This window comes from Coregonus lavaretus, assembly GCF_964263955.1.
Source record: "Coregonus lavaretus genome assembly, chromosome: 1".
Taxonomy (NCBI): Eukaryota; Metazoa; Chordata; class Actinopteri; order Salmoniformes; family Salmonidae; genus Coregonus; species Coregonus lavaretus.
The window spans coordinates 56,437,861-56,462,193 of NC_139988.1; the positions used below are offsets into that span (position 1 = coordinate 56,437,861).

General features: G+C 42.5%; 1 protein-coding gene across 1 annotated transcript in view; it reads left to right on the forward strand.

Annotated features, from left to right (window-relative positions):
* Window positions 1-24,333, forward strand: part of rmdn2 (regulator of microtubule dynamics 2) — a gene marked incomplete at both ends in the record, with an annotated part of 61,648 nt that overhangs the window by 36,953 nt on the left and 362 nt on the right. The window contains 5 exons of the mRNA XM_084165022.1: window positions 8,665-8,677; window positions 14,387-14,462; window positions 16,967-17,044; window positions 19,428-19,526; window positions 24,197-24,250. Coding sequence (XP_084021148.1) covers window positions 8,665-8,677; window positions 14,387-14,462; window positions 16,967-17,044; window positions 19,428-19,526; window positions 24,197-24,250 — 320 coding nt within the window. The remainder of the gene's footprint in view (window positions 1-8,664; window positions 8,678-14,386; window positions 14,463-16,966; window positions 17,045-19,427; window positions 19,527-24,196; window positions 24,251-24,333) is intronic.

Genomic DNA, 24,333 nt, shown 5'->3' on the forward strand with positions numbered 1-24,333 from the left:
TTGTCTGTCATAGTTGACGTGTACCTTTGATGAAAATTACAGGCCTCTCTCATCTTTTTAAGTGGGAGAACTTGCACAATTGGTGGCTGACTAAATACGTTTTTTCCCCACTGTAACTCTGTATGCCATGGCCTATCCAACCCTGTTCCTGCAGCTACCCAGTGCTTAATTTGGGAAACCAAGTGAAATCGGTTCGGGAACATCGATAGTAACATGTTTTCATAATGAAACATATTTCATTAAACTGTTGACAGGCCCTCTTTCTGCGTGCTGGAGAAAGGAATGGAGGAAATTGTCACACCCTGGCTCTGGGACTCTATATGTTGAGCCAGGGTGTGTTCATTCTATGTGTTCATTTTCTATGTTGGGTATTCTAAGTTGTTCTATGTCTATGTTGGCCAGAGTGGCTCCCAATCAGAGGCAACGAGTGTCAGCTGTTGTGGGTTGTCTCTGATTGGGAGCCATATTTAAACTGTATGTTTTCCCTTGGGTGTTGTGGGTTTTTGTTCCGTGTCGGTATTGTTAACCGTGGACTTCACGAGTCGTGTTTTGTTAGTACTTTAATTAAATAAAGTCATGTTTGTTTCACACGCTGCGCCTTGGTCCGCTTCCTTAGACGATCGTGACAGAAAAACCCACCGTAAAAGGACCAAGCAGCGTGTCCAGGAGCAGGCAGACTGGACATGGGAGGAAGCGCCAGGAAAGGAGATGGAGAGGCTGGCGATGGCCCAGGTGGGCAAAGTGTGGTCCTGGGAGGACATGCTCGGGGGCAAGGGACCTTGGGGTAGGATCAAGGCCCTGGCGAGAGAGGAGCAGCGGCGTCAGCAGTGCCATCGTCGGACGGACGAGAGGCACCCCCAATAATTTTTTAGGGGGGGGCACACGGCATGGGCGACTGGGCAGCAGGAGGCTGCCACAGGGCGAAATAGGAGACGAGGAGAGAAGGCCACCGGGTTACGGGAGCCATTGGCGAGAGGAGGGAAGGAAGTTGTAGAGGCACGGCGAGAGGTACTGAGGTGTATTGCCAGTCCGGTCCGGCCCGTTCCTGATCCCCGTTTAAAGCCAGTGGTGTGTGTTCCCAGTACGGTCCGGCCTGTTACTGCTCCACGCACCAAGCCTACGGTGTGCGTCGTCAGCCCTGTCCGGCCTGTCCCTGCTCCACGCACCAAGCCTACGGTGTGCGTCGCCAGCCCAGCCCGGCCTGTTCCTGCCACTCGCACCAAACCTACGGTGTGCGTCGCCAGCCCTGCCCGGCCTGTTCCTGCTCCACGCACCAAGCCTACGGTGTGCGTCGACAGCCCTGCCCGGCCTGTTCCTGCTCCACGCACCAAGCCTACGGTGTGCGTCGCCAGCCCTGTCCGGCCTGTCCCTGCTCCACGCACCAAGCCTACGGTGTGCGTCGCCAGCCCTGTCCGGCCTGTTACTGCTCCACGCACCAAGCCTACGGTGTGCGTCGTCAGCCCTGTCCGGCCTGTCCCTGCTCCACGCACCAAGCCTACGGTGTGCGTCGCCAGCCCAGCCCGGCCTGTTCCTGCCACTCGCACCAAACCTACGGTGTGCGTCGCCAGCCCTGCCCGGCCTGTTCCTGCTCCACGCACCAAGCCTACGGTGTGCGTCGACAGCCCTGCCCGGCCTGTTCCTGCTCCACGCACCAAGCCTACGGTGTGCGTCGCCAGCCCTGTCCGGCCTGTCCCTGCTCCACGCACCAAGCCTACGGTGTGCGTCGCCAGCCCTGTCCGGCCTGTCCCTGCTCCACGCACCAAGCCTACGGTGTGCGTCGTCAGCCTGGTCCAGCCCGTTCCTGCCACTCGCACCAAGCCAGGGGTGCGAGTCGTCAGCCTGGTCCAGCCCGTTCCTGCCACTCGCACCAAGCCAGGGGTGCGAGTCGTCAGCCTGGTTCAGCCCGTTCCTGCCACTCGCACCAAGCCAGGGGTGCGAGTCGTCAGCCTGGTTCAGCCCGTTCCTGCTACTCGCACCAAGCCCGGGGTGCGAGTCGTCAGCCTGGTAAGACCGGTCAGCTGCTCCACAACGGAGCGTAAGCAATCCGCTCCGTCAATGTCCAGTCCAGATCCAGCCAGCGGGGTCAGACCGGACCAGGGGCGCTACGAGGGAATTATGGAAGGGTGGTGGTCAAGCCCGGAGCCGGAGCCGCCTCCGAGGAGGAATGCCCACCCAGCCCTCCCCTGTTTGGGGTTTTGTTAAGGCGCGGTCGCAGTCCGCGCCTTTAGGGGGGGGTACTGTCACACCCTGGCTCTGGGACTCTATATGTTGAGCCAGGGTGTGTTCATTCTATGTGTTCATTTTCTATGTTGGGTATTCTAAGTTGTTCTATGTCTATGTTGGCCAGAGTGGCTCCCAATCAGAGGCAACGAGTGTCAGCTGTTGTGGGTTGTCTCTGATTGGGAGCCATATTTAAACTGTATGTTTTCCCTTGGGTGTTGTGGGTTTTTGTTCTGTGTCGGTATTGTTAACCGTGGACTTCACGAGTCGTGTTTTGTTAGTACTTTAATTAAATAAAGTCATGTTTGTTTCACACGCTGCGCCTTGGTCCGCTTCCTTAGACGATCGTGACAGAAATAGGGGAGGAGATGGAAACGCACGGTGGTGAGATATTCTGTAGCTAAAGGTAATGTGTCAGCCTATTAATTATGAAATATAAAAAATGCCCTATTACTAGGGTATTCAAAATCAAATACAAATTCACTATAATTGTAGGCTCAGAATTAGTTTAACTTAGGCTAGACAAATTATGTACCAAATCAGTATTTAAAAAAATGTTTTTTCTGGCTTGTGGATTATGCGGTAAGATATGTATTGTATAATGGCACAATTATTTTAATTATGTTTTTTTTGCATATGCATAAGCTCTAATATGCTTTGTTTTGAATTCATCACCACTTTAGAAAGCACTGTCCATTTTATTGTGTTAGGCTTTGAAACAACATCTACAACGACCATGTTTTCCACTCAGTTTCAACCTGTTGTCGAACTTTCTTAAAATTGATCAATCACAGTGAGGTGATTTGATGATAAGCGTTTTATGTGGTTTTCGATTGCATTTGCATTGATGTCAGAGTGGTTAGAGGGACATTAGAGCCCTGAGTACCAGGTCATTAGCGACATTAGCGACCTGATGATCATTAGCGAGTTGGGTACTACTAACGCATGCCCAGAGTGCATAAGGGATTACCGTGACTCAACGGTCGCATAGAATTTGACTGCAGTCATAACTTATGACTGCCGGTGTGGCAGTAATATGGTCACCGTAACAGCCCTAGGGTGTGCTCTCTCCGCTGTCTCCTGTAGTCCACGATCAGCTCCTTAGTTTTGTTGATGTTGAGGGAGAGATTATTTTCCTGGCACCACTCCACCAGGGCTCTCGCCTCCTCCCTGTAGGATGTCTCATCGTTGTTGGTAATCAGGCCTACCACTGTTGTATACTCAGCAAACGTCATGATTGAGTTGGAGCTGTGCATGGCCACACAGTCATGGGTGAACAGGGAGTACAGGAGGGGGCTGAGCACGCACCCCTGATCCATGTTGAGGATCAGCGTGGCGGAGGTGTTGTTGCCTTACTTCACCACTAGAGGTTGGCCCAGCAGGAAGTCCAGGACCCAGTTGCACAGGGAGGGGTTCAGACTCAGGGCCCTGAGCTTAGTGATGAACTTGGAGGGCACTATGGTGTTGAAGGCTGAGCTGTAGTCGAACAGCATTCTTACATAGGCATTTCTCTTGTCCAGGTGGGATAGGGCAGTGTTCAGGGAAATGGCGATTGCTTCGTCCGTGGATCTGTTGTGGCGATATGCGAATTGTAGTGGGTTTAGGGTGTCAGGTAAGGTGGAGATGATATGGTCCTTAACTAGCCTCTCAAAGCAGTTCATGATGACAGAAGTGAGTGCTATGGGGTGATAGTCATTTAATTCAGTTACCTTCGCTTTCTTGGGTACAGGCACAATGGTGGACATCTTTAAGCAAGTGGGGACAACAGACTGGGATATGGAAAGATTGAATATGTCCGTAAACACTCCAGCCAGTTGGTCTACACATGCTCAGAGGACGCGGCTTGGGAAGCCATCTGGGCCCGCAGCCTTACGAGGGTTAACACGCTTAAATGACTTCCTCACGTTGGCCACGGAGAACAAGAGCACACAGTGCTCCTGAGCGTCAGGGGCCCGCGTAAGCAGCTCTATGTTGTTTTCCTCAAAGCAGGCGAAGAAGGTGTTTAGCTCGTCCGGGAGCGACGCGTCAGTGTCTGCGATGTGGTTGGCTTTCCCTTTATAATTCGGGATTGTCTGGAGTCCCTGTCACAAACGTCTCGTGTCTGAGCCGTTGAATTGGGACTCCACTTTGTCCCCATCCTGTCGTTTTACCTTTGATTGTCTTACGGAGGTCGTGGCTGGCCTGCTTGTACACATCCATGTTCCAAGTCACCTTGCCATGGTTAAATGCGATGGTTCACACCTTCAGTTTTGGGGGCCAAAATAAAAATCCCTTGCGGGCCTCTTGCCAACCCCCCGACCTATAGCCTATGATTAACTCGGTCCTATCCCCCTTCTGTGCCTTCTCAGTATAGCTATGTTTCCCCCCAACCCCACCCTAAACCGGGTTTGTATCCTGCACCCAACCCCTCCCTCCTTAAAAAAAGATGTCCTGTTTATTCTGGTCCTTTTAATAATGCACATGATTTTATGATCTTTTGTACAGCACTTGATTTTATGTAGGCCTACTTTTAATGTAAGACATTCTTGAGTGCCCTGAATGGCAAATAAAATATTTTATTATTACTAATATAATACGATTAACAGCTATAAATCTAGAGTGAAGTCAGGGGAGGGGAGGGAAAAAAAACAAAGTAGCATTCCAGAGGTGCGTACTAATCAGGGTTCAGGTCAAACATCTCACAGGAGAGGGCTGCGACAGTGAAGGACGGATTGCTCAATATCAACCGCAACAAATGTTTCCTGTCTCTGTGGTTATGCCCGGTTAAGTATTATTGTTCAGCACGTAGCTTTGTTCTGGCAGTGCTTCAAGAGAAGTATGTGGATCTGGAGGTGCCAGTGCAAACAGAAAAGCGCTCATGATCGGCCGAGCACATAATGCTGATGGCTCACCTCGCCGCTCGGAGGAATCTGGATTTCCCCCTGTGGAGGAACACTATGGGGAATTTTCATTTAGGTTGGGAAAGATCGGGAATGTTGCTACTTACCAACAAAATGTAAGATCTGATCCCTATTCAGCGCCTTGCAAAAGTATTCAGACCCCTTGGATTTCTTCACATTTTATTGTTTTACAGTGGGATTACATTTGTATTTACATGTTTGTGTCAATAATCTACACAAATGTCAAAGTGGAAGAAGATGTTTTATTTTATTTTATTAATAAAAATTAAATAACAAAAATAGTCGTTGCAATTATATAATTGTAATGGCTTAGCAGATAATAACAAAAGAAGAACAATATTTACATGGCTCAAAGAGATGTAATATGATATCTATTGTTTACAGGAAACTCATTCAACAATTCTAGATGAAGTTGTGTGGAAAAAGGACTGGGGGGGGCAAAATATACTTCTCCCATGGGCAAAGAAACTCAAAAGGGGTGATGATATTAATTAACAGTAATTTCGATCCAAGTGTGCAAATTGTCCAAACAGATCCGCAAGGTAGATGGATGATTTTAAATATGTTATTGGACCATAAACAGATATGGCTCATTAACCTTTACGGACCAAATAATGATGATCCACGCTTCTTTGACAATATATATAATAAATGATTAACCCTGCAAGCAATACAATACTCTATTATTATGGTGGGAGATTATAATACTGTTTTAAATAGCTCAATGGATAGCTCAATCACACTACAAACTATCACCCTCATGCTCTTAAGGAAATCTTGAATGTCATGGATACATTAGAACTAGTGGATATATGGAGGCTTAAATATCCTGACCTAGTGAGATATACATGGCGGAGACTCAATCAAGCAAGTCATCTTGACTTCCTTCTTATGTCATTCTCGTTGGCACCAAAAGTTTAAAAAGTGTTGATAGGGGACAGAATGCGGTCGGACCATCATATAACTGGCATATACATTACTCTTACTGAATTTCCATGTGGGCGAGGATATTGAAAATATAATCAAAGCCTATTGGATGATAACTTGTTTTTAACTAGGACAGAGGAATTTCTAACTGAATTTTTCTGACATAACATAGGTACAGCAAATCCCCTTATTGTATGGGACACTTTTAAATGTGCCTTTAGAGGCCATGCAATTCAGTACTCATCTCGAAAACAAAAGCAGTTTAGGTCAAGAGTGTCCATACTAGAAGGTCTAACAGAACAGATAGATAGCAATAAAAACTGTAACATAGAGGTTCAGAATAAATTAGAGGAAAAACAAAAATAAATGGAGAAACTTATTCAAGAAAGATCAAGTGTAATATATTATAAAAAATAAAGCAAACTGGATGGAATATGGGGAAAAATGCACAAAATTATGTTTTAATCTTCAACATAGAAATGCTACCAAAAAGAATTTACTGACACCGGTTACAAATGACGGAGTCACCCATGATTCACCAAATGATATTTTGAAGGAGGAAGCATATGTTATCGTTTCAGTCGCCTCCATCTCCTCTAACTGAAGCTAATTGTAGGGATTTTTTTTCAATTGATAATGTAAAATTAACAGCCATACAGAAAGACTCATGTGAAGGTGAAATTACATAGGAGGAACTTCTGGATGCAATTAAAGACTTTAAGTCCGGGAAAACTCCAGGGTTGGATGGCATACCAGTCGAGGTATACCAAACCTTTTTTGTAACAGGGTACAAGTGGGAAATATAAAGATCCAGTCCAATTGGAGGCCCCTTACACTTTAGTGTTGTGATGCAAAAATTCTAGCAAAATGTATAGCGCATAGAATTAAAAAAATGTATTGTTGGACATTATTCATTCTAATCAGACAGGGTTTGTACATGGACGATACATTGGAGATAATATAAGGCAAGTACTGGAAACAATAGAACACTATGAAAAATCTGGGAAACCAGGCCTGCTATTCATAGCAGACTTCGAAAAGGCATTTGATAAAGTACGACTGGAGTTTATATATAAATGCCTGGATTATTTCAATTTTGGAGAATCTCTTATGAAATGGGTTATGTATAGTAACCCTAGTTGTAAAATAGTAAATAATGACTATTTCTCAGAAAGTTTTAAACTGACAAGAGGAGTAAAACAAGGTTGTCCACTTTTGGCATATCTATTTCTTATGGCCATCGAACTGTTAGCGATTAAAATCAGATCCAACAATAAGATCAAGGGATTAGAAATCCAGGGCTTAAAAACAAAGGTGTCATTGTACGCTGATGATTCATGTTTTCTTTTAAATCCTCAACTTCAATCCCTCTACAGCCTCATAGAGGATCTAGATACATTTTCTAACTTCTCTGGATTACAACCAAATTATGATAAATGTACCATATTATGTATTGGATCACTAAAAAATACAATTTTTACATGACCATGTAGTTTACCAATAAAATGGTCTGATGGTGATGTGGATATACTCAGAATACATATCCCAAATGAAATAAATGATCTCACTCCAATAGATTTTAATAGAAAGTTAGCAAAAATAGATAAGTTCTTGCTACCATGGAAAGGTAAATACAGTTGAAGTCGGAAGTTTACATATATCTTATCCAAATACATTTAAACTCCTAGTAAAGATTCCGTGTCCTAGGTCAGTTAGGATCACCACTTTATTTTAAGAATGTGAAATGTCAGAATAATAGTAGAGAGAATGATTTATTTAAGCTTTTGTTTATTTTATCACATTCCCAGTGGATCAGAAGTTTACATACACTCAATTAGTATTTGGTAGCATTGCCTTTCAATTGTTTAACTTGGGTCAAACGTTTCGGGTAGCCTTCCACAAACTTCCCACAATAAGTTGGATGAATTTTGGCCCATTCTTCCTGACAGAGCTGGTGTAACTGAGTCAGGTTTGTAGGTCTCCTTGCTCGCACACGCTTTTTCAGTTCTGCCCACACATTTTCTATAGGATTGAGGTCAGGGCCTTGTGATGGCCACTCCAATACCTTGACTTTGTTGTCCTTAAGCCATAACTTTGGAAGGATGCTTGGGGTCATTGTCCATTTGGAAGACCCATTTGCGACCAAGCTTTAACTTCCTGACTGATGTCTTGAGATGTTGCTTCAATATATCCACATAATTTTCCTTCCTCGTGATGCCATCTATTTTGTGAAGTGCACCAGTCCCTCCTGCAGCAAAGCACCCCCACAGCATGATGCTGCCACCCCTGTTCTTCACGGTTGGGATGGTGTTCTTCGGCTGGCAAGCCTGCCCCTTTTTCCTCCAAACATAACGATGGTCATTATGGCCAAACAGTTCTATTTTTGTTTCATCAGACCAGAGGACATTTCTCCAAAAAGTACGATCTTTGTCCCCATGTGCAGTTGCAAACCGGAGTCTGGCTTTTTTATGGCGGTTTTGGAGCAGTGGCTTCATCCTTGCTGATAAAGATACATCCTTTAAAATAAAGATAAATCCTTTAATGAGTAGGTGTGTCCAAACTTTTGACTGGTAGTGTACATACATACATACATACAGTGGGGGAAAAAAGTATTTAGTCAGCCACCAATTGTGCAAGTTCTCCCACTTAAAAAGATGAGAGAGGCCTGTAATTTTCATCATAGGTACAAGTCAACTATGACAGACAAAATGAGAAAAGAAAATCCAGAAAATCACATTGTAGGATTTTTAATGAATTTATTTGCAAATTATGGTGGAAAATAAGTATTTGGTCAATAACAAAAGTTTCTCAATACTTTGTTATACACCCTTTGTTGGCAATGACACAGGTCAAACGTTTTCTGTAAGTCTTCACAAGGTTTTCACACACTGTTGCTGGTATTTTGGCCTATTCCTCCATGCAGATCTCCTCTAGAGCAGTGATGTTTTGGGGCTGTCGCTGGGCAACACTGACTTTCAACTCCCTCCAAAGATTTTCTATGGGGTTGAGATCTGGAGACTGGCTAGGCCACTCCAGGACCTTGAAATGCTTCTTACGAAGCCACTCATTCGTTGCCCGGGCGAAGAGCAGAAAATCACATTGTAGGATTTTTTATGAATTTATTTGCAAATTATGGTGGAAAATAAGTATTTGGTCACCTACAAACAAGCAAGATTTCTGGCTCTCACAGACCTGTAACTTCTTCTTTAAGAGGCTCCTCTGTCCAACACTCGTTACCTGTATTAATGGCACCTGTTTGAACTTGTTATCAGTATAAAAGACACCTGTCCACAACCTCAAACAGTCACACTCCAAATTCCACTATGGCCAAGACCAAAGAGCTGTCAAAACGACACCAGAAACAAAATGGTAGACCTGCACCAGGCTGGGAAGACTGAATCTGCAATAGGTAAGCAGCTTGGTTTGAAGAAATCAACTGTGGGAGCAGTTATTAGGAAATGGAAGACATACAAGACCACTGATAATCTCCCTCGATCTGGGGCTCCACGCAAGATCTCACCCCGTGGGGTCAAAATGATCACAAGAATGGTGAGTAAAAATCCCAGAACCACACGGGGGGACCTAGTGAATGACCTGCAGAGAGCTGGGACCAAAGTAACAAAGCCTACCATCAGTAACACACTACGCCGCCAGGGACTCAAACCCTGCAGTGCCAGACGTGTCCCCCTGCTTAAGCCAGTACATATCCAGGCCCGTCTGAAGTTTGCTGGAGTGCATTTGGATGATCCAGAAGAGGATTGGGAGAATGTCATATGGTTAGATGAAACCAAAATATAACTTTTTGGTAAAAACTCAACTCGTCGTGTTTGGAGGACAAAGAATGCTGAGTTGCATCCAAAGAACACCATACCTACTGTGAAGCATGGGGGTGGAAACATCATGCTTTGGGGCTGTTTTTCTGCAAAGGGACCAGGACGACTGATCCGTGTAAAGGAAAGAATGAATGGGGCCATGTATCGTGAGATTTTGAGTGAAAACCTCCTTCCATCAGCAAGGGCATTGAAGATTAAACGTGGCTGGGTCTTTCAGCATGACAATGATCCCAAACACACCGCCCGGGCAACGAAGGAGTGGCTCCGTAAGAATCATTTCAAGGTCCTGGAGTGGCCTAGCCAGTCTCCAGATCTCAACCCCATAGAAAATCTTTGGAGGGAGTTGAAAGTTCGTGTTGCCCAGCGACAGCCCCAAAACATCACTGCTCTAGAGGAGATCTGCATGGAGGAATGGGCCAAAATACCAGCAACAGTGTGTGAAAACCTTGTGAAGACTTACAGAAAACGTTTGACCTGTGTCATTGCCAACAAAGGGTATATAAGAAAGTATTGAGAAACTTTTGTTATTGACCAAATACTTATTTTCCACCATAATTTGCAAATAAATTCATAAAAAATCCAACAATGTGATTTTCTGGAGATTTTTTTTTCTCATTTTGTCTGTCATAGTTGACGTGTACCTATGATGAAAATTACAGGCCTCTCTCATCTTTTTAAGTGGGAGAACTTGCACAATTGGTGGCTGACTAAATACTTTTTTCCCCCACTGTATGTCAGAATATCACCTGTAGCACAGCACAATAACCAGAGTAGCCTGCCCGGCATGAGTGAAAAACTAACCAGCGGGAAAGTGGCCTCCCTGTGCTTTGTAGCCATAGAACACATCCAAATTTCACCAAGAGGAGGTGATATCGTACGTAAACTAAAACAAAAGAGGCATTCTGGCAGTACTCCTTAGACATTGTGGATCCAAAGGGGCTAAACAATGATTTTTCACTGTCCTTGCCTTGATTTTTTGGGATCTCTGTGTCTCCAGATTTTCAGACATCCAAATATCACCTATGTATATTTTGACATGGCCTATTGATTAATGAGACACTATTTCTCTTTTTATTTTGTGCTATAATTTGCCATTTACCTTGAAACATATTATCATTATAATTGTTTTATATTGTTGTGTCTCAATGAGCCACTAGGCTAGAAATAGGAGCTGTGCAATGGTCAGGTAACCCTGAGGAAGACGTCAGCTTGACGTCAACGTCAGTCACCGGTCAGCATCCTGTACAATGGATTAAAGTGAGCATTAAGAAATCAATCTCTTTTGTTGAGTGCTCCAACTGCGTTTTACCTCAAATTAGTCCTTTTGGAAGTTTTTCTTGGTAAGCCATCAGACTGTTAAACAGTCACCGCTAGCCGGCCTCCGTACAGTGCCCTGCCCTGAACCTTAGTCACTGTTCTAGCCGGCTACCACCCGCTGCACTACCCTGCACATTAGAGACTGCTGCCCTATGTACATAGTAATTGAACACTGGTCACTTTAATAATGTTTACATACTGTTTTACCCACTTTATACAGTGCATTCGGAAAGTATTCAGACCCATTGACTTTTTCCACATTTTGTTACGTTACAGCCTTATTCTAAAATTGATTAAATAGTTTTTTTCCCCTTAACAATCAATACACAATACCCCATAATGACAAAGCAAAATGCGTTTTAGTGAAATTTTTAAGAAAAATAAATAAATAAATAACTGAAATATTACATTTACATACAATACCAGTCAAAAGTTTGGACACACATACTCATTCCAGGGTTTTTCTTTATTTTGTACTATTTTCTATATTGTAGAATAATAGTGAAGGCTTCAAAACGATGAAATAACACATATGGAATCATGTAGTAATCAAAAAAGTGTTTGAAGAATCTCAAATATAAAATATAATTTGATTTGTTTAACACTTTTTTGGTTACTACATGATTCCATATGTGTTATTTAATAGTTTTGATGTCTTCACTATTATTCTACAATGTAAAACATAGTAAAAATAAAGAAAAACCCTTGAATGAGTAGGTGTGTCCAAACTTTTGACTGGTAGTGTATATATAGTGCCAGTCAAAAAAAATTGGACACACCTACTCGTTGCAGGGTTAAATTAAATAATCAAAACGTGTTGTTTATGCTTTACATACCAAGTGTTGTCATCGATTCCTTGTAGAGAAGCCACACCGCTGCTTTTGTGACATGAGATGGCAGCAGCTTTCCACCAAAGTGTTTGTGTCCTCGGTGGTGTCCTGGTAATACTATTGCATTATCCTCTGCGTAGTTGTTGATGAAGTTCACAACTCGCTGCAAGTCGTCATGCTTCTTGTTTCTCATGGTCTGAGAGTCCTTTAGCGGGCTGTCATGTGCCTTTTACTAAGGAGTGGCTTCCGTCTGGCCACTACCATAAATTCCTGATTGGTGGAGTGCTGCAGAGATGGTTGTCCTTCTGGAAGGTTCTCCCATCTCCACAGAGGAACTCTGGAGCTCTGTCAGAGTGACCATCTGCCTCCCTGAGGCCACTGTGTTCTTGGGGACCTTCAATGCTGCAGACATTTTTTGGTACCCTTCCCCAGATCTGTCACTCGACACAATATTGTCTTGGAGCTTTACGGACAATTCCTTCGACCTCATGGCTTGGTGTTTGCTCTGACATGCACTATCAACTGTGGGACCTTATGTAGACAGGTGTGCCTTTCCAAATCATGTCCAATCAATTGAATTTACCACAGGTGAACTCAAATCAAGTTGTAGAAACATCTCAAGGATGATCAATGGAAACAGGATGCACCTGAGCTCAATTTCGAGTCTTCAAGCAAAGGGTCTGAATATTTATGTAAATAAGGTGTTTCAGTTTTTTTTTAAACCTGTTTTCGTCATTATGGGGTATTGTGTGTAGATTGATAAGGAACAATTTTTATTTAATCAATTTTAGAATAATGCTGTAACGTAACAAAATGTGGAATGTCAAGGGGTCTGAATACTTTCCGAATGTACTGTACATGTATGAATCACATGGAGCATATTATATCGGTACGTACACAGTTCATACACAAAATCCTACTAAATTAGTTTCCTGCTAATCAGGCAACAGAATTTAACATTGGCAGTTGGCACAACACACTAGATAACCCGGTACGTTTTTCACTGTTTTCTTTAGGAGCTGCAATCCGGTTAAGTAGCACGCTATGCCTGCCTCATTTCATCTGATTAAAGCCCAGCAAGAGAGAGACTCTCTCTATTTCATGGCCTGCCAACAAATGCTTTCACAGGCTACCATACACCCCTCACAAACACACACACATCCCAATCTACCATCAGTACCACCACCACCACCCTCTTCACAGTCAGGTGACTTTTTCACCCCCTTGATCCTTTGTATAAAAGGTGTTTATGTCCCGCTGTGAGTACCAGCAGGATTAGAGGCCTTGTGGTGAAAGGACTTTGATCACCTCATTCTTCTTCTCTCCAAACCCACAGCTACAGGCTACAGGCTGGGGTAAAAACACACACCATCTTCCACTGTACGCAGAACTGTTTTATTTAGCCTCTTCCCTGTATATTAAAGCTGCATTCTGGGATTCTGAAAACAGAACGCCAGCCTCTCCACTTGTTTTGGACTGACAATCCATGACATCCAAGTGATCGCTTTAACCATATTTTGACGCTATACATTGGGTACACATCTATAATTGAAATGACCATTGAACAGCTTCCTAAAGCTTAGACTGTAGCTTTAATTGGGAGCGAGAACCAGGGAAAAGAGGCAAAGCGGCTTATCTTATCTCTCCTCCAAGTTGTTTAATGAGGAGCTTGTCTGGGAGGTTGAGTGTTGTTGGCTTCCAGCGCCTTCTGGGTTGAGTTGTGGCTAGTGATCCAGGGAATGGGTGGTGTGAGTAAGGCAACCACCCCAACCCCTCCCTGCTCTCCATCATGCCTGACTCCTGTGGGAGAGAGGGCAGAAGTAATAGGCATCACAAGAAAATGAGGAAACGTTGCCAGGGAGAGCTTTATCAAATTAGTTAACATTTCACCATATAGTGTCGTTTTTAAAATGATTAAGACTGAACTGAAGGACCCCTATTCAAACCCTCCTCCATCTTTCTCTCTCGCTCTCTCCCCCTCTCTTATTTATCGCAATCTCTCCATGATCTGTTTCTTTCACATTCAAAAGGCTTTATTGGCATGACAAAATTACAAAGCAACATTTCTGAACAATTCTCTCTATTCTCTGTCTCTCTATGGGGCACATCTCATAAAAACTACATTGAAAAGTTTGTTGTTTTATTAAATTAATCATTTGAAATGTCATGGTATATTATCCTTGTAGTATGTAACAATGTCACATGGATATTTTAATTACATTTAGAAAAAGCATTTTCAGTGTTAAAATAGGCCTATCATTTTTTGGCCGAGCAAAAATGAATTGCCTACTCACACAAGTATTCGAGTACTAATGTCTGTTCGGATATTGGAATAACCTTGCACATCCCTGTTCTCTAGGTACGCCATAATGTGTGGAATCATGACAGAGTATGAGACTGTGCAGAACAGGATAAAGAATGGCTACATCTTCAAAGTAAGTGATTTTCTGACAGTCTACACACAAAGCTATATCTTCATGTGGTCACCGATTCAAGTGTTTGTTTTGTCTGTACTTGAACTATGTCAGACCTTACCTACAGTGCCTTCAGAAAGTATTCACACCCCTTTACTTTTTCCACATTTTCTTGTGTTACAGCCTGAATTTAAAATTGATTACATTTAGATGTGTCACTGGCCTACACACATTACCCCATAATGTCAAAGTAGAATTATGTTTGTTGACATTTTTACAAATTCATTAAAAATGAAAAGTTGAAATGTCTGGAGTTGATAAGAATTCAAAACCTTTGTTATGACAAGCCTACATAAGCTTCAGGAGTAAACATGTGCTTAACAAGTCACATAATAAGTTGCACAATTTTTGAATGACTACCTCATCTCTCTACCCCACACATACAATTATCTCGAGCAGTCGAGCAGTGAATTTCAAACACAGATTGAAGCACAAAGACCAGGGTGGTTTTCTAATGCCTCGCAAAGAAGGGCACTATTGGTAGATAATAAATACATTTTTAAAAAGCAGGCGTTGAATATCTCTTTGAGCATAGTGAAGTTATTAATTACACTTTGGATGGTGTATCAATATACCCAGTCTCTACAAACATGCAGGCGTCCTTCCTAACTCAGTTGCCAGAGAGGAAGAAAACCGCTCAGGGATTTCACCATGAGGCCAATGGTGACTTTAAAACAGTTACAGAGTTTAATGGCTGTGATAGGAGAAAACTGAAGATGGATCAAGAACTTTGTAGTTACTCAACAATACTAACATAAATAACATAGTGAAAAGAAGGAAGCCTGTACTTAATAAACATATTCCAAAACATGCATCCTGTTTGCAATAAGGCAGTAAAGTAAATGCTAAAATAAATGTGGCTAAGAAATTAACTGTAGGACCTGAATACAAAGTGTTATGTTTGGGGCAAACGCAACACATCACTGAGTACCACTCTTCATATTGTCAAGCATAGTGGTGGCTGCATCATGTTATGGGTATGCTTGTCATTAGCAAGGAATAGGGAGTTTTTTGGGGGGGTGTAAAAATAAACGGAATAGAGCTAAGCACAGGCAAAGTCCTAGAGGAAAACCTGGTTCAGTCTGCCTTCCAACAGACACTGGGAGACAAATTCACCTTTCAGCAGGACAATAACCTAAACCACAAGGCCAAATATACACTGGAGTAGCTTACCAAGACTACATTGAATGTTCCTGAGTGGCCTAGTTACAGTTTTGAATTAAATCAACTTGAAAATCTATGGCAAGACTTGAAAATGGCTGTCTAGCAATGATCAACAACCAACTTGACAGAGCTTGAAGAATTTTTAAAAGAATAATGTGCAAATATTGTAAAATCCAGGCGTGCAAAGCTCTTAGAGACTTAGCCAGAAAGTCTCACAGCTGTAATCGCTGCCAAATGTGATTCTATTATGTATTGACTCAGGGGTGTGAATACCTATGTAAATGAGATATTTCTGTATTTCATTTTCAAGAAATGTGCACAAATGTCTAAACATGTTTTGTCTTTGTCATTATGGGGTATTGTGTGTAAATGGGTGAAAAAATAATAATATTGAATCCATTTTGAATTCAGGCTGTAACACAACAAAATGTGGAATAAGTCAAGGGGTATAAATACTTTCTGAAGGCACTGTACATTAGCAACACCTGAGGTGATGGCAGGCACACAGATTGATTGGTGGAATTAATAATAATAAGAGAGGGTAACTGAGGTCAGGGCTTGTACTTTTCCAGAACCTCCCCTGTAGTCTGTCACTGTCAGTGTTTAGTCCTATCTGTGTCTAGAGGGTCCTCCCATCGCCACAAGTTGACAGCCAGAATCATCACCCTCTGTCTTATTTAGGTCAGGTGTTGTTCAAATTAAACATAGAAAGTGTTCCTATACACACAGTTGTGGACAGCACATCTATACACTGACTGCTATACATGTCTTAGCCTTATTGCCCGTGGGCTATTCTGATCACTCCCCTCACTAACACCCAGATGTAAGGGTTGCATAACGGCAGAGACTGGGGCAACAGCACGTAGCATTTATCTTACCTGTCAGTTGCTTCACAAACTGTTTACCTGCAAAGCCTCGTACGGTGTGGGGGTAGAGGGAGAAGGGGGCGGACATGAAGAACATGCAATGTGTGGAGAGGGGGAGTGAGTGGGAGAGAAAGAGAGAGTGGGAGGAGAGTTGGAGGGAGACAGAAAGTGAGCGAGAGGGTAGAGAAAGAGCGAAAGAGACTGATTTTGCGATGGAGTGGAAATGAACAGGGGGAGGGTAAAAGGAGAGGGTTGCATGACAAATAGGAGCTTGTTGTACATTCATGTAAGTGTGTGTGAGAGATATTTGTGAAGTAGTAGTGGGTAGATGGGTACGTCGAGAAGGACCGATCAGGTAAAGGAGAATGTGTGGTCTAATGAATGAACACTTAATGCTGTCGGTCCTCTTCTGTTTTCTCCCTCCCTTGCTCACAGGATCATTTGGATAAGGCCATCGAGCTGAAACCACAGGATCCTATGTCTTACTACCTGCTGGGCCGCTGGTGCTATGCTGTATGTGACACACACACACACACCCACCCTAACCCAAGTCAACCATACAGTGAATAATACACTCCCTGAAAAGTGGTCAGTTTAGAAAATTAAACAGGTGTCATTAGGGGTGTGAATATTTATGTAAATGTAATATTTCTGTATTTAATTTTTAATACATTTGCTAAAATTTCTAAAAACATGTTTTCACTTTCTCATTATGGGGGATTGTGTGTATATGGGTGTGATTTTTTTTTTTTTTAATCCATTTTGAATTCAGGCTGTAACACAACAATGTGGAATAAGTCAAGGGGTATGAATACTTTCTGAAGGCACTGTACATCATTTACACACACACACAAACACGCACAGAGAGAAGTCAGCTCAGAGGCCCAGCTCATGAGCTCCATCAGCAGCAGATTTTAATTTAGAGTTGAATGTGTTTATGCGACAAATGTTAGTGCATTGAATTGTATTCTCTAATCAAACCGAATCGCACTCAATAATTTCAAAGTCAAACGTATCGTTCCTGTATCGTATCGGAGCCCATGTATCTAGGTACGTATCGAATCGTCTTGAAAGGGAAAGATGCACATCCCTAATTCTCACTGTTTGTCGTGATGGGTTGGTGTGTGTTAAGATTAGAAACTGCTTGGTAGATTATATTGTCTCCAAATCATGAGTGACAGGGCCTTGGCAACAGTATTTTGGAAGTGTCTTTGTATAGTGAAAAATAAAAAAAAATCTGATCCTTTACTCTGCTGACATATCCCCTGACTTACAGTGCATTCGGAAAGTATTCAGACCCTTTGACCTTTTCCACATTTTGTTACATTACAGGTAATTTTAAAATTGATTAAATAGTTTTTTCCCTCAATCTAAAGACAATACCCCACAATGACAAAGCTAAAATGTATTCAGACACTTTACTCAGTACTTTGTTAAAGCACCTTTGGCAGCAATTACAGCCTTGAGTCTTCTTGGGTATGACGCTACAAGCTTGGAACACCTGTATTTGGGGAGTTTCTCCCATTCTCCTCTGCAGATCCTCTCAAGTTCTGGCAGGTTGGATGGGGATCGTCGCTCCACAGCTATTTTCAGGTCTCTCCAGAGATGTTCGATTGGGTTAAAGTCCAGGCTCTGGCTGGGCCACTCAAGGACATTCAGAGACTTGTCCTGAAGCCACTCCTGCGTTGTCTTGGCTGTGTGCTTAGGTTCGTTGTCCTATTGGAAGGTGAACCTTTGCCCCAATATGAGGTTTTCATCAAGGATCTCGCTGTACTTTGCTCCGTTCATCTTTCCCTCGATCCTGACTAGTCTCCCCGTCCCTGCCGCTGAAAAACATCCCAGAGAATGATGCTGCCACCACCATGCTTCACCGTAGGATGGTGCCAGGTTTCCTCCAGACGTGACGCATGGCATTCAGGCCAAAGAGTTCAATCTTGGATTCATCAGACCAGAGAATATTTTGTCTCATGGTATGAGAGTCCTTTAGGTGCCTTTTGGCAAACTCCAAGCGGGCTGTCATGTGCCTTTTACTGAGTAGTGGCTTCCGTCTGGCCACTCTACTATAAAAACCTGATTAGTGGAGTGCTGCAGAGATGGTTGTCCTTCTGGAAGGTTCTCCCATCTCCACAGAGGAACTCTGGACCTCTGTCAGAGTGACCATAGGGTTCTTGGTCACTTCCCTGACCAAGGCCCTTCTCCCCAGATCAGCTCAGTTTGGCCGGGCGGCCAGCTCTAGGAAGAGTCTTGGTGGTTCCAAACTTCTTCCATTTAAGAATGATGGAGGCCACTGTGTTCTTGGGGACCTTCAATGCTGCAGACATTTTTTGGTACCCTTCCCCAGATCTGTGCCTCGACACAATCCTGTCTCACACCTCTACAGACAATTCCTTTGACCTCATGGCTTGGTTTTTGCTCTGACATGTACTGTCAACTGTGGGACCTTATATAGACAGGTGTGTCCCTTTCCAAATCATGTCCAATCATTTGAATTAACCACAGGTGGACTCCAATAAAGTTGTAGAAACATTTTAATGATGATCAATGGAAACAGGTTGCACCTGAGCTCAATTACGAGTCTCATAGCAAAGGGACTGAATACCTACTTAAATAAGGTATTTCTGTTTTTTATTTTTAATACATTTGCAAACAATTCTAAGAACCTGTTTTGGCTTTTTCATTATCGGGTGTTGTGTGTAGATTGATGAGGATAATTTAATCAATTTTAAAATAAAGCTATAACTTAACAAAATGTGGAGAAATGTCAAGAGGTCTGAATACTTTCTGAATGCACTGTAAATGCTACTTTCACAGACTTAAATGCTACTTTACCCACCATGTTTAAATGCTTTTCTGGTTTGCCATGTTCTGAAACAGTTTATACATTGGTTCTGTTCAGGTGGCTCAGTTGTCGTGGATTGAGAGGAAAGTTGCTGCTACATTGTTTGGAGAGCCTCCAAGTGCCACGGTCCAAGATGCTCTGAAGAACTTCCTCAAGGTATTGTTATTCTCCACGCTACCATGGATTGCAGTTCAGCGCAAAAGTGTTTGACACAGTATGTATTCATTGCTCTTCCCTCAACCGTTATCAGAAATCAGTCCGTAGATCAGCATGTTTCTCCGCGATCGCTACTAATGTTTGGATCAGCTGAGCGCAGCAGAAGCTGACGGGAGGCTAATGCACTGACTCGCAGTAGAATAGGCAGCGCTAGCTGCTTCTTCAAAACGCGTCCAGAATATCTCTAAAACTAATAGCATTGTATTTGGGTCAAATCATTCCGTAAGTTCTAGACCTCAGCTGAATCCGGTAATGAATGGTGTGGCTGTTCAACAAGTTGAGGAGACTAAATTACTTGGTGTTACCTTAGATTGTAAACTGTCATGGTCAAAACATATAGATTCAATGGTTGTAAAGCTGGGGAGAGGTCTGTCTGTAATAAAGAGATGCTCTGCTTTTTTGACACCATACTCCGCAAAGCATGCAGGCTGTAGTTTGATCTTATCCTGATTATTGTCCAGTCATATGGTCAAGTGCTGCAAAGAAAGACCTAGTTAAGCTGCAGCTGGCTCAGAATAGAGTGGCACGTCTTGCTTTTCATTGTAATCAGGGGCTAATATTAATACTATGCATGTCAGTCTCTCTTGACTAAGAGTTGAGTAAAGACTTCTTCTTATTTTTATAAGAAACATTGTGTTGGAAATTCCAAATTATTTGCATAGTCAACTTACACACAGCACTGACACACACACTTACCCCATCAGACATGCCACCAGGGGTCTTTTCACAGTCCCCAGGTCCAGAACAAATTCAAGGAAACGTACAGTATTATACAGAGCCATGAGTGCATGGAACTCCCTTCCATCTTATATACTGTAGCGCAAGTGAACAGCAATCCTGGTTTCAAAAAACAAATAAACAACACCTCACGGCACAACGCCTCTCCCACATGTGACCTACTTGTTGTGTGTTTACTGACATGTATGTGTAACTGATAGATACGCACACACACTACATGTTAATGTTTTTAAATGTACAGTACCAGTCAAAAGTTTGGACACACCTACTCATTCAGGGGTTTTTCTTTATTTTTACTATTTTTTACATTGTAGAATAATAGTGAAGACATCAAAACTATGATATAACACATATGGAATCATGTAGTAACCAAAAGTGTTAAACAAATCAAAATATATTTTATATTTGAGATTCTTCAAATAGCCACCCTTTGCCTTGATGACAGCTTTGCACACACTTGGCATTCTCTCAACCAGCTTCATGAGGAATGCTTTTCCAACAGTCTTGAAGGAGTTCCCACATATGTTGAGCACTTGTTGGCTGCTTTTCCTTCACTGCGGTCCAACTCATCCCTAACCATCTTAATTGGGTTGAGGTCGGGTGATTGTGGAGGCCAGGTCATCTGATGCAGCACTTCATCACTCTCCTTAGACAAATAGCCCTTACACAGCCTGGAAGTGTGTTTTGGGTCATTGTCCTGTTGAAAAACAAGTGCAAACCAGATTGGATCGTGTATCTCTGCAGAATGCTGTGGTAGCCATGCTGGTTAAGTGTGCCTTGAATTCTAAATAAATCACAGAGTGTCACCAGCAAAGCACCATCACACCTCCTCCTCCATGCTTCACGGTTGGAATCACACATGCGGAGATCATCCGTTCACCTACTCTGTGTCTCAGAAAGACACGGCGGTTCTCACATTTTGACTCATTAGACCAAAGGATAGATTTCCACCGGTCTAATGTCCATTGCTTGTGTTTCTTGGCCCAAGCAAGTCTCTTCCTCTTATTGGTGTCCTTTAGTAGGGGTTTCTTTGCAGCAATTCGACCATAAAGGCCTGATTCACACAATCTCCTCTGAACAGTTGATGTTGATGTGTCTGTTACTTGAACTCTGTGAAGCATTTATTTGGGCTGCAATCTGAGGTGCAGTTAACTCTAATGAACTTATCCTCTGCAGCAGAGGTAACTCTGGGTCTTCCATTCCTGTGGGGGTGATCATGAGAGCCAGTTTCATCATAGCGCTTGAAGGTTTTTGCGACTGCACTTGAAGAAACTTTCAAAGTTATTGGAATTTTCCAGATTGACTGACCTTCATGTCTTAATGGATACGCACATGACTGTAAGTCGCTTTGGATAAAAGCGTCTGCTAAATGGCATATTATTTATTATTATTATTAAAGTAATGATGGACTGTCATTTCTCTTTGCTTATTTGAGCTGTTCTTGCCATAATATGGACTTGATATTTTACTAAATAGGGCTATCTTCTATATACCAACCCTACCTTGTCACAACACAACTGATTGGCTCAAATGCATTAAGAAGGAAATAAATTCCAGAAATGTACTTTTAATAAGGCACATCTGTTAATTGAAATGCATTCCAGGTGACTACCTCATGAAGCTGGTTGAGAGAATGCCAAGAGTGTGCAAAGCTGTCATCAAGGCAAAGGGTGGCTACTTTGAAGAATCTCAAATATTTTGATTTGTTTAACACTTTTTTTGGTTACTACATGATTCCATATGTGTTATTTCATAGTTTTGATGTTATCATTAGTGCTCCCGAGTGGCGCAGCGGTCTAAGGCACTGCATCTCAGTGCTTGAGGTGTCACTACAGACCCCCTGGTTCGATTCCAGGCTGTATCACAAACGGACGTAATTGGGAGTCCCATAGGGCGCACAATTGGCCCAGCGTCGTCCGGGTTTGGCCAGTGTAGGCCGTCATTGTAAATAAGAATTTGGTCTTAACTGACTTGCCTAGTTCAATAAAGGTCAAATAAAAAATTAAAATCACTATTATTCTACAATGTAGAAAATGGCAAAAATAAAGAAAAACCCTTGAATGAGTAGGTGTGTCCAAACTTTTGGTTGGTACTGTATGTACATTGTAAAGTGTTTTGTCTGTAAAGTATTTTTCGTTATGTGTCGGACCCCAGTAAGACTAGCTGTCTCCATTGGTGTTGGCTAATGGGGACCCTAATCAAATCACTCATTGTGATAGAATAATGTTGCTAGAGTAGCTTGCTAGGTAGCTAGCTTATGGAGGAAGCATTTGGTGTTCAGCATTGAGTGTGTGCAGTAGGTTAGCTTCCTATTCATTTCATATGAAGTGACTGGCTTAGCGCTAGCAGACTATTGATGTGGGCAAATTTAAGCTAGTTTTCGTGCACATTGTCAAACTCCGGAAATACTGCTCCTTCAAGCACCAAACTTCTTAGCTAGATGTAAAATTGAGCGACTAAGAAAAATAGTCTAAAGCAATTACTGATTTATTGTTTTATCTTATATTAATTCTGACTTTTTGAGGGTGAAATTGGGTTCATTAGGCAAAGTCACCTAGGTAATACAGTATTTTCCAATGTTATGACAGCCCGTTGTAGCCAGACTACTTTTGATCTATCCCATTACCCTTTGCGAGATACAAGACAGATCAGTGCAGGCGTAATCGTTGTGCTATATGACGTAAGACAATGAGTGTTAGTTGGCGTAAAGCGTGTCAGGCCTTGCAAATGTACTTCACCAGTACATTTCTCATTTAAAAGTTACTTTTATAGTTCTATAATGTGTACTTTAACCTGTTATAATCATACAATCTTTCTTGCTTTAACTCATCTTGCAAAGCCATAGGCTCTACTGTCTTTCATGCGCTCTCTCCAAACCATTAAAACATGTAGCGCACAGCAGCCTATTTGTTTTGTGTTGAGTCAGAATTTGCCCAGAGGTCGCTTCTGAACCCAGATTCAAAGACCAAACCCCAAGTATTTAAAGAGGCATAATCTGTGTTCACACTTTTCACGTTTATATAAAGATAAATGAAATTGCTCCTGGCCAAGATTGCTTCTGGCCTGCTGCATGCATCTTCCTCATGTCTTGTGTATCTCACCCATCAATTTGATTTAAGTGGTTGACTCTGTTGTAACTTGTTGCTCCTGGCCGCAAGGACTGGTAGAGGGTGTCTAGCTTCAACAAACACATCCTGCTGAGTTATGCAACATGTGCCACAACAGCCAAGTACACAAACAGTGGCTACCCACTACCTAGTGCCCAGGTGTTGTCATAGTACTCTTGTCACTGTATGATTAATGCTAAGGCTATATAGGGTCAGAATAAAAGGTTGAGTCAAGTGAAATATACAGTACATAGACAGATATTAATTTGTGTCTATATATCCATTGCTAGAGGTACAATAATGCTATGGTTAGTCCTGTCTATGATTGTGTGTGCTGAGCAAGTTCAGTTGCACTCATTTGCCCAAATCGTGTACCAACGTCATACCTGTCCTGGACTGATTTTATGCAATTAGAACATAAACTGTGAGTCTGTGTTTTTGTCAGTGGTAGTGTTTTTGGTGCATGTTCAATGGAATAATACATCCATGTTTTCTAGCTTTATGGTAACACTTAACTCCAACATCGTCGCGTCCGAGGGCGGAATTTGTGCTTCCAAGTCTAAGACTGGGCTACCTTTTCACGAGAGTTTGATTCCAAATCATACTGGAATCAGGGATGGATCCCCTTAGTGCTGACACATTACAGAGATTCTGGACAAGGAGAATACATTTTGTCCCATCCTCGGGAAGCTGAACTCTAGAAAGAGTTGATTATCAGCAAGTGCAGTGTTCTCGTGTTTTTCTTATATTTTCATTATTTCACAGGTGGAGGAGATCAGTCCCAAGTACTCCAAATTAAACTTTGTGTTTTTAGCCAAGGTAAGTTGGGCTGCCAATGTTCTTGTTATGTGTGCATCTTATATTCATCTATATACAGTAATCCAATGGCTTTTTATGTGCAC